Source organism: Cynara cardunculus (genome assembly GCF_001531365.2).
Source record: "Cynara cardunculus var. scolymus isolate 2C chromosome LG 11, CcrdV1, whole genome shotgun sequence".
Taxonomy (NCBI): Eukaryota; Viridiplantae; Streptophyta; class Magnoliopsida; order Asterales; family Asteraceae; genus Cynara; species Cynara cardunculus.
In genome coordinates, this window is record NC_037538.1 from 15,770,322 (window position 1) to 15,781,382 (window position 11,061).

Genomic DNA, 11,061 nt, shown 5'->3' on the forward strand with positions numbered 1-11,061 from the left:
TTTGTTCGTCTTGAATCTTAGCATGCGGACACGTGTAATAAGAACAAAACTTAAGAGATAACGTTTACGAAGAAAAGTCAACTAAAGTCAAAGGATATCCCTGAGCTACTTGTACCTATTGCTTTAAGAGTTGTACCGTATATTTGAAAAGATACCTACATTACATACATGCATTTCTGATCTTATTATTTTTTGGCAAAAAGGGAGTGGAATTTAAGATTAGGGAGGAGCAGCAGAATGGCAAAGAAGATGACCAAAGTTGATATGGTTGGCAAATAAGGACCCAAAGACCCACTCCACACAATACTACTACCCTCATCTTCAATCAACCAATGCCTTGATGCCATGTGGCATCACATATATCCAAACTGCATCAAATAACCACCAAGCTTTTCCATGCCTATTGTTATCACAAATGCCATCACCTCATCTTCAACACCAATCTTTTTTTCCCCAACATTTGTTCTGAAATGACGAAAATGCCCTCAAACTTTAAAAGACAACTATGACCACTCTCTTTCTCCACCTTTAGATTACTTACATATTTTGTCCAATGCCAGTGCATTAGAGAGTTGTACAGTGTGAAACTCAAGTTGTATAATGCTTTGTCCAGACTGGAATTGCTTGTAGCAATCTAAGCTACCCCTTCTTTCATTTTGTATCTCACAAAAAATATCACTTAGGAGAAAATGACCAAAAACCCATTTCCAGTGACACATTAAAAAGCTATTTCTCTCTCTCTCTCTTGAACTTCAGAAAGTTAAGAGAGAAAAAGAATGGCAGTGTCCACAGTGTACACAGTCCAAGCTCTCAACTCATCATGTTCAATCTCAACACCCACCAAAACCCACTTAGGAATTCAGCAAAGACAAGTGTTGTTCTACAGCAATGCTGGTAAAAAGACCAATAAGGGAAGAGTGAGAGGTGGTGAGATTAGATGTGCAGGGGATACAATAGTAATTGGACTAGCAGCAGACTCAGGGTGTGGGAAGAGTACCTTCATGAGGAGGTTGACTAGTGTGTTTGGAGGTGCAGCAGAGCCACCAAGGGGAGGCAATCCAGATTCAAACACACTCATAAGTGACACAACAACAGTGATCTGTTTGGATGATTACCATTCATTGGATAGAACAGGAAGGAAAGTGGAGGGGGTAACAGCTCTTGATCCAAGAGCCAACAATTTTGATCTGATGTATGAACAGGTTAAGGCTCTTAAAGATGGTATTGCTGTGGACAAGCCTATCTATAACCATGTTAGTGGTCTTTTGGACCCTCCTGAGCTCATCAAGCCCCCTAAGATCCTTGTCATTGAAGGTTTGCACCCAATGTAAGTCCACAATACCTATGATCTTATATTCTTCATTTCATGGATATTGTGGTTTTATGGTCAATAACGATAATTATTTTTCCTCAATTAGTGTAACAAACGTTCAATTTTTCCTATTTCGAACACGTTTTGACCGGTAGCCGGTAGATCTTGTAACTAAATGGTGTGGATGTCAAGTTGTAATATTATATTGTAATTCTTGATTACATGGAAAAATGCATACCAAATCAACCAATGTCACGTAGGTTTTATCAGGTAAAATGGGTACAAAATATGAACGATTAAATGTTTGTTACACTAATTGAGAAAAAGATTCACCGTTACGCAACATAGAAACAAGAACAAATTTTGTTACATATTTTTGCCGTGGTTTTAAATCCTAGGGGTGTCTAAACACAACTCATAAAAGAAATTTCTAGAAAGGGGTTTTGATGGTCAAGTGTCGGAGCGGCCACAGAGGACACTCAATTTCGATCTGGTTTGAGTCGGATGAAACTGGAAAGAAAAAGTAGTGTATACGCTCTTTCCAGCATAGGTTGAGCCGAAGGGTCTTGGTGCACCAAGATCGCGTTAACTTTTCACAGTGGAAGACAGGTCCATTCTTTTCTTCAAATTTGAGTGGGCGAGAAAGCTATTGATAACTTTACTCATGTGTGACTAAAAGTTAGTTTCGTTTGAAGAAAAATGATCTTTATAGAATGCAGGGAAAAGATTGTGTATTGAGAAATGTTACACCAAGATGGGGTTCAAGTTTGATTTTGTGAAGAAATGATCGAAGTGATTTCTATTAGTCGAGGATATGAAGATATCTAAGATACTTGATATGCCCTCCTTTGTAGGGCTGAGAAAATTCTGATACTTGCAATGCACCATGTTCAAAAGCTCGGTTTGGTTCCGATAACCTATTTTCCTTTTTCAAGCTTCATGTTTTTTCTTTAACTTTCTCTCTTCTAACTATTGACTAAAGAAACTTCTTAATAAAGATATCGATGTAAAGGAAAATCTTGGACCAACCAATATGGTTAGGAATTAGGCCACTCTGTGACAGAACAACAAAAACATCTCTGAAAAATGCTAGAGAAAATCTCTAAGGCTTTGCTTCCAACCCTCACAAAGTTGCTGAAGAGCCATAGTTCATAGGCTTTGGTTATATAATTTATGTTTTCAATATATGTAGGTATGATCAGAGAGTAAGAGACCTCTTGGACTTCAGTATCTACTTGGATATCAGCAACGATGTTAAATTTGCCTGGAAAATTCAGGTATCCCTAAATCCTCGATAGTGTGTTCTATCCTATGTTGTTATAATGGTCAAAGTCTGAAATTGTGGTCAGGACTGTGATTTGATATAGCAGTTCTTGCAATGATAAAACAGTGGTATAGCGGTCAAAAAATTGATATAATAATTAGAATTTTGTATATATATAATCTATCAAGTTCGGATGGTCAGATAGCACTCCTACCCTAGTATTGCCTTATTGGTTTTATTTACATTACCATATCACTTCTGCTACTGAAGAGTCAGGGAATGGAAAAAGAAAAGATGACCGAGGATATTGGTTATGTTCCATGTAGTGCTAAGCATGAGATGTATTGACAAATTGTAACAACAGTATCAGGGCTAGTGCTAACAGTTTCTATGAATTGTAGAGAGACATGGCAGAAAGAGGACACAGCCTTGAAAGTATCAAAGCTAGTATTGAGGCCAGGAAGCCAGATTTTGATGCTTATATTGGTAAACAAGCTATAACTTCAAACTTCTAATCAAGTTATCTATGTTCTTACCTCCTGCAAAACTTGCACTCAGCCAATTGGAATTGCCACTCAAGTAGTTGTGCGATTTCTTCAACCCTTTTGGCATGGTGATGCCCTAGCATGTAATATCAAAAGCATATATCCATATACATAAACATGGGAGGGTTCAAATGAGAACAATAAAACGGTTAAGAAACGCAATACCACAAAAAAGCAGATGAAAAAGTATAACACTACGAATGTCAAATTAAAGACAATAAAATGCTCTTTTTGGTATATTTCTTTGGGTTCAATTTTGATTACTTATAGTATATTTTTGATTAAAAAGTAGAGGGTAATCTAATTTATTTTAAAAGGCAGGTTTATCACATCCCTTGGATCAAATCCATCTAACCGTTAAGATTTGTTGTCACATGTTCAACCTTTTTACCGTTCTCATTTGAACCTCCATGTACATAAAAATTGGAAACTTGTATATGGGATTTGGATTACCTTTTTTCAGAACTTGAGAGGATTGAACCAGAATGTTTTTGTCTATGTGCATCTCCTGTTTTAAACTTCACTTTCATGATGCAGACCCACAAAAGCAGTACGCAGATGCAGTTATAGAAGTGCTGCCTACACAGCTGATTCCAGGCGACAATGAGGGGAAGGTTTTGAGAGTGAAGCTGATAATGAAAGAGGGAGTGAAATACTTCAGCCCAGTTTACTTGTTTGATGAAGGCTCCAGCATCTCATGGATCCCATGTGGGAGGAAGCTCACCTGTTCTTACCCTGGTATCAAATTTGCCTATGGCCCTGATTCTTACTTTGGCAATGAGGTAAGTTCAGATAATCTTCTATTATAACATGCCCATAAGTGCACTAATAAGCAGGTAAGTAAACTGAAAGCCTTTTTACCTTCCAGGTCTCTGTGTTGGAGATGGATGGGCAATTTGATAGACTGGATGAGCTCATCTATGTTGAGAGCCATTTGAGTAACATCTCCACCAAATTCTACGGAGAAATCACCCAACAAATGTTGAAGCATGCCGACTTCCCTGGAAGCAACAATGGCACTGGTCTCTTCCAAACCATTGCAGGTTTGAAAATCCGAGACCTCTTTGAACAAATCACAGCCAGCAAGGCTTCAGCTCCATTGGAAGCTACAAAAGCTTAAAGTAAAGAAACAAGAAGTGGTTTAACATGGAGCAAAAAAAGTCCCTTGATTTTTCTTCCCTCTACAACCTCTTGTCATGTAAAATTCCGAGTGTTAGGCTTTTATCGCGAGTTTCATGAGAGTTACACTCCCATATGTATTTAGTTCCATTCGTCTATTCCATGGAGATATGTAATATAGAGAATCAAATTCTTAACTGAAGTCTTGAGAAGATCAAAGAACTTATTATTAAGATTATCTGCATATACCAAAAATATAAGTGCAGGCAGCAAAGTTATACTATATGAAACTGTCTGCTAAGTTCTCCAAGAACTTGAATGTGATTCTTTGTCACCTGTAACATAATCCTTGTTTTTGGGCATTTAACGCTTTTGAAGCACACATTGATTTTACTTGCGACTACACCAAGCATCTTCCTCATTTTAGTCGAAAACTCAAGATGATGATTTTGAAATTTACTTCAAATTCCAGTTATACAATATACAATATAGAAGCTTCTTTAATGATTTCTAGGAAAATACTATAATCCTTGACCTATAAAGAAGCTTTATAGGAAGCTTTAGCAATTGTTATGAGCCATCCTGAGTATCTTGATGGTGAGACACTACACAACATCATAAAAATAATATCCAAAGTTTTGGCTTTTTCTTGTCTATTTTGTTAGCAGTTGTTATCAATTTCTTCATCTGACAACTAGAGTCTTCTTAAAATGATGAGAAACTCCGTGAACAGTCATCTAGAATTAACATGCATGGTCCGTCCTGATTGGTTGACTTTCAGATTGATTTATGGGTTTGTGTTGATGTGTGCAGAGGATTCAGCTGGCAAGAAAGTAGGCAATGATATGCATTACAGTGGCAGAGGCAGAGATAAGAGCAGCTGAAATGACAGTGGATATAATATGGAGATAAGGTCAGCTACAGCATGGATAAGAGACCAGAAAAAGCCATAGTGGAGGGGCGGTTGCAGTAACAGGGTGGGGATAAGTGAGGATGGTTTGGTACTAGGGTAGAGGCAAGGGATGATGGCATGAGATGGGTGGGGTGGTGGCCAGGAGGAGGGTGGGGCAAAGGAGGATGGAGCAGTGACGGTGAAGATAGAGAAGGAAGCACGGGAGGATATGGCTATCGAGGAGGTGGTAGGGAGGTTGGGGTGAAAGAGGTTGTGACAGGCACACGCGCACGATGCACACATGCACGCACACATACATACATACATACTTGAAGCAGCTAGAACACTACTTCTTTGTGACCAGGAGTTCACAAATTAGATTAATAGGAACAGCCTTTTTGCAAAATGAAAGGAAGACTGTGTACAAAGACTTTCCTCCCCAACCCTTTGCATAACTCAGAAACCTTTGCATACCGGACTGGCATTGAGTTGACTAGATAGATGCATCGGCTTATGATTGCATTCCAATAGTATAATAAGATTAAGGTGATGGTTTCCTCTCATCACATTATTTAGTGACCTCATGCTACATCCCAAAGGTTTGTTTTCTTCAAGCACATTATCATATGCAATTGTCCTATTTCATTACTAATTTACAAAAGATATACTATTAGATTACAAACTAAGAAAACAAAGTTAACATAAACCATACTTATAGAAAACAGTAAAAAGACATACTCATGACAGACTCCGACATATCTACAACTACCTTTTCCCAACTTCTAATATTCTAAACAGCAGATAATAAGTTATAAGCCCACTAAACAACCAGTTACACATATTTACTTAATCGTAACGAAGTTGTTAGTACCGAGTTTGGCCCAATGTGCCTTTAGGTCTACTGGATGAGAAAGATTGTGACCTTCGCTTGCAAGCTTGCAAAGTAGTTTCCGGTATGCACCATGGCTCATTTTCCTTCCACCCACACGTGCCCCGGGCCTCCATGGACTCATTGGAAGGGGAAAAACAGACATTCTAGAGTTGCAACAAGAAGATTGCCATCCACTAATCCCACATTTGTGGCACTGTCTAGCTACACCAGTGCAAGAACATACAGGAGGAGGTACCTTGGAAAAATCAAAGTTGGATTCATCAAAAACAATGTCAAGATTCTTCCTCTCAACATTGGGTTTCAGCATGGTTTTTCTCTTGGATTTCTTAGAAATAGAAGAGTTGCTCTGGGTGGTCTTGTTTGGCCCTTTTGGGGTTTTGGAAGAAAGTTCCTTTTTCTTCTTGTTGTCTGGTTCAGTCGTGGGAGCAACAGAACGGACGGGGACAGCTTCAGTATAAGTTTCTTGAGAGGCATTTGAGCTTGTTGTCGATGTTGGAAAAGTAACCCATGGTTGAAACCAGGGAAATTGATCAAAAAAGGGCCTGCCGTCATTGGTTTCAGACATTACGGCTCTTAAAAACAAGCCCTCTTCCAAACCTGATTACAGAAATCAGTATTGGCATCAGATATTTATAAGAGAATAATCAAACAAATGGAAATTAGTTGTGTTGTAATAGTTACTGTTATTTATGATGTACAAACACAGGAACCACAAATCGTTTGCAAAGACAAAAGCCATATAGCAAGAAATTTGGAGTGGCATATATGAAACTCCACATGTATGTCAAACTCCACGTGTACATAGAACTTTGGAAACATCTTGTTATCCCTATGGTATCCTCAACAAATCACCGTAGATTTAATCATCAAAAAAAGAAATGGAACTTTATTGTCATATATTTCTTGGTCACTCGACTTCTCCTGAACAAAGGAGTGTCAGGTACACATCTCAAGGTCTTGGAAGTATGTTATTAAAAGAAAAGGTCTCGGAAGTATGAAATGAAGTTTCATTTATAACTCTGGTAAATAGTTTGACAACCGAAGTCAAAGTGAGACATTTTTCTTTTCCACCTTCCTAACAAACACCCTGCATAATCCTAAGAACTTTAAAGAGAAACTTCTGATAAAGATGGCAGCCAAACAGAGCCAAAAAATGCGAAAGGTCAAACAATTTGCTCATGTCCCTTCTGTTGTTGTTGGATGTCGAGACTCAAGCCTGTAACAATTTCACTTCAAATGTGATATCAATTTCAAAATAAAATGCTCATTACGTTTTTAACTTCACAGCGTGAATAAATAATCGAATAGCAGTGGCGTCAATTCCGCAACAAAATTCACGATACGCTTGCATTTGAATTTTACCAGGTCTGACATAAAAAAATCAAAACCTAGCTCTTAACTGCGGCGGATTAATCAATGGACTTCATGTATATACACATTCGAGTCGTCACTTGCTTCCTTATAGAATGCACATATAAATTAACATAAACTAAGCAACAAACCATCGGATCATGAGAAAACAAGATCAAAGTGGTATAATTGAAGACGTAATTGCAAGTAATGTAGAAGAGAAATCAGATCATACGCAGATGCAGAAGAGTAATGAGGAAGAACTTACAGGCAAGTGTAGATCAGGGAGAGAGATTCTCCGTTCTCCGAGGCAATCGGTGCCTGATCGTTTACGCGATCGTTTACAAAAAGGGGAAGGAAAAAGAATAGAAAAGCACCGAAAACAAATTGAGGGGTGTTTGGGATTGTTTATTAAAACAACTTATGTTTTTTTTAAGATACTTATCAAGTTATGTGGTGTCAAACTAAAGTTTTATAAAAAGTGTTTGGATTAGCTTATGACGGTTTTAAAACATAATAAGTTGATAAGTTGTTCATTATTGTTCATAAATTTTGCTTATACATGTAAAATGACCAAAAAGGACGTTATCTTGTTTCATTTCCAAAGTGTCAAAACACACACAACAGTAATCAAAAACCCTAAATCGAGTTCCATCGTGAATCAGTAACCTCAAACCCTAAATTGTTCTTCCAAATCGAGTTCCATGGTTGAAGAAATCGAGTTCCATGGTTGTAAATCGAGTTCCATAGTTGAAGAAATCGAGTTCCATGGTTGAATAAATCGAGTTCCATGGTTGTAAATCGAGTTCCATGGTTGTAGAAATCGTACCTGGAGAAGAACACGATTTTGGAGAAGACGTACCTGGAGATCTGATCGATTTTGGAGAAGACGTGATCGATTAGGGGGTGTTTAGACAGGGTTAAAATGGTAAATCGGTAATAAGTCAATTTTCATAAGTCACTATGGATTAACTTATCAAAAACGACTTATTACCGGTTTGGTACCGGTATAAGCAGTTTTTTTTTTTACCCAAATACTCCAAAATGGCTTATCTCCGGTGCCAGACTGAAATAAGTCAATAAATCGTTTTGATAAGCAATCCCAAACACCAATTAATCAAAAGAAATTTGATTGTGAACGAATTGAAAAATAGAATTTTACTTTGTATTTGGTTGGAAGGAATGGAATCAAATCTCTCAGTAGAATTGGAACAATCAATCTTTGTTTGATAGGGGTAGGTGGTGGGGTGGTAGTTGTGACGATGATAGTGGTGGGATAGTGATCGGGTGGCTGGGGCTTGCGAGTGGGTGGGTATGACTACAACAATATAACATGGTGTTTAATGGTGGATTGGGGTAGGGTGGGGTGCGAGTTAGTAGCGGGGCGGGCGATGGGGATGGGTGGCAGCTGTGACGACGACAATGGTGGGATGGTGGTCGGATGGCTGGAAGTAGGTGGGTATGACGGTGATAGTAGTGACATGGTGGTTAGTGATGGATTGGGGCGAGGTGAGTGGCAATTGTGACGACGACAATAATGGTGTGGTGGTGGGGGTTAGATTAAGGATGTGACAGTAACGGTAATAACATGGTCATAGTAGAGATATGCAGTGAGTGACCGGGAGGCCGACGACAGTAATGGTTGGGGGATGGAGGGAGGGGGCATGACGAACAATAATAACATGGTCGTGGTGGGTGGTGATGGAATTCAATTCCTTCAATTATGCCAATAAATGATGAATTGATTAATTTCTAGAATTTGAAGGATTCTATCAATTTCAAGAAATAAACCACACAAATGAATTAAAATTTGGTCAAAGAAATATGTCATTCCAATTCCATCAAATTCCTTCGAATTCCACTAACCAATTGACCCCTAAAGAATTTTTTTTGTTTGTGTTCTTCGAATTCCACGAACCAAATGAACCCTAAAGTTTCGAGAGCACGATTTTTTTTTTTACTTTCCTCCCGTTTCTCTCCATTTCCTTTCCTTTCTTTTGTAAAAAAGGTTTCGAGAACACAACGTTAGGAGGTGATGGGTGGGAAGTAGTAAAATTTGGGAGGCTTGCTCGACCTGCCCCCAAATGCATTACACTTTTCAATTTTAATTCAGGAGCATTTTCTCTAGTAAACGTTTATCTTGTCATTTATCTTATCGAATAAATACTGTAAAGATCGAGAACGTTATCTGGTAAGAACAACAGTAAGAATCAAAAGTCTTACTCTGTAAGTTAAGGCGATAATGATGAGCGTTTATCGGATAAATTGTTGCATACGGTTCCGTTTAAATAGACTAGAATTTTACCCAGTAAGGTAAGTGAGATGTTGACTCTTATCAGATAAGCGATTAGTTCAACAACCTCTTATATAAAAACATAAAATAAATGTATATAACTATTTCATTTAATTTACATTTTTTACAATGTTTTTTCATGTGATCGATTGACTATGGTAGAAGATATAAGAGTTTGTTTGTTTACCTCTTAATAGTTTCATTAAGTGGCAACATTTGAATCATTAAGAGGTGAATCTTGTTTGACAAAAAAAGTTTACCTCTTAATGATTCTAAAACCCTCTTAATGATTTTGTATCCTAAGCCCCCCTTAACCATTAAGTACCCTGATTTTATTGTAAATAATTACCAAACAATTATATTTCATTTTGCACTATATCATGAAAGTCTCTTAATCATTCTGACCATTTAATCATTCTGCAACAAACCATTCAGCAACTGCCAAACAACCCCTAAGATTTGAATCAGCTCTTGCATTACACTTCCAACTTCGAACATCTCTACGTGCTTAACATATCCATTCGTACTGTATATTTTTTCAAGAAGTATAGATCAAAATTCTTATTTCGCTTTGTTAAACCTCGATATGGCTTATAACTTTACATCAGAAAAAAAAAAAAACCGAACATTAATATACCTTAACACATCAAATCGTACAAAAATAGGTGTGGGTCATTGTTGGATCACAGTTCGCGAAAAAGAGTTCTTACTGGAATCGAATCCTTGGTTACCAACTTAAAGTTTTCTGAAATAAGATACAAAACAAAGGTGGCGTTTGTTTTTTAAGTGGTGCTAAATTTTGAAGTCTGATTTCACTTCTGATTTATAATAGGTGATTTTGAAGTCTGAAATCTGGATCAGTAAAATTATTTGTTTTTACATCTAAAATCTGAATCGGTAAAACTAGTGCATAAATATAAAATATAAATAGTTATTTTATAAAAGTATAAAAGATAAATAGTTTTTGCTAATAAATTTCTTTCAACCCCCAAAATAAGAACCATTTGATAGAGGACGAATTAAAATTAAGAGGTATTAAGTGATACACTTACCACTTAAAATCTTAGAGGACATTTAGAGCTTTTAAGCTCTTATTTTAGAAATAAAACAAACGCTCTTAATATCCAAATGTCTGAACAAATCATACTTCGAAGATATTAAAAGGTAATTTTGAAAAAACAAACAGGTCTAAAGTTAGCTTCATTTTAGTTTCTCAAAATAAACAGTTATGAATCTTGATTCGTAAAAAATGAGAAGTTTCCATTCTAAGGTTTTCCCAAAAATAAAGCTTTTGATCTCTGATTCTCTAAATTAGAAATAAAAACAGTTGGTTCCATTTTAATACAATTTATCATAAAATAATATACCAACCTGGTTCTTTTATAAATATAAAA

At 37.0% G+C, this 11,061-nt stretch overlaps 2 protein-coding genes across 2 annotated transcripts; one reads left to right on the forward strand and one right to left on the reverse strand.

The window, feature by feature from the left end:
• The first annotated feature begins 737 nt into the window (after window positions 1-737).
• On the forward strand, window positions 738-4,523 carry LOC112521520 (phosphoribulokinase, chloroplastic). The gene is made up of 5 exons (XM_025130429.1): window positions 738-1,327; window positions 2,505-2,589; window positions 2,978-3,062; window positions 3,659-3,903; window positions 3,990-4,523. Exons 1-5 carry the CDS (start codon window positions 777-779, stop codon window positions 4,239-4,241), a joined length of 1,218 nt encoding a protein of 405 aa, XP_024986197.1. The 5' UTR covers window positions 738-776; the 3' UTR covers window positions 4,242-4,523.
• A 1,296-nt stretch (window positions 4,524-5,819) lies between these two features.
• LOC112521470 (protein BASIC PENTACYSTEINE7) lies at window positions 5,820-7,713 on the reverse strand. Its single transcript, XM_025130350.1, has 2 exons — window positions 7,643-7,713; window positions 5,820-6,621 (listed from the first exon to the last, which is right to left on the reverse strand). Exon 2 carries the CDS (start codon window positions 6,587-6,589, stop codon window positions 5,975-5,977), a length of 615 nt encoding a protein of 204 aa, XP_024986118.1. The 5' UTR covers window positions 6,590-6,621; window positions 7,643-7,713; the 3' UTR covers window positions 5,820-5,974.
• Between the last annotated feature and the right edge of the window lie 3,348 nt (window positions 7,714-11,061).

What these genes read in the sequence shown, in the direction of transcription:
- LOC112521520 (XM_025130429.1), top strand. Translation starts at nt 777, where the DNA reads ATGGCAGTGTCCACAGTGTACACAGTCCAAGCTCTCAACTCATCATGT. An exon ending in AATTTGCCTGGAAAATTCAG is followed by an intron (nt 2,590 to 2,977) that starts GTATCCCTAAAT and finishes TATGAATTGTAG; the next exon opens with AGAGACATGGCAGAAAGAGG. An exon ending in AGATTTTGATGCTTATATTG is followed by an intron (nt 3,063 to 3,658) that starts GTAAACAAGCTA and finishes TTCATGATGCAG; the next exon opens with ACCCACAAAAGCAGTACGCA.
- LOC112521470 (XM_025130350.1), bottom strand. Translation starts at nt 6,589, where the DNA reads ATGTCTGAAACCAATGACGGCAGGCCCTTTTTTGATCAATTTCCCTGG.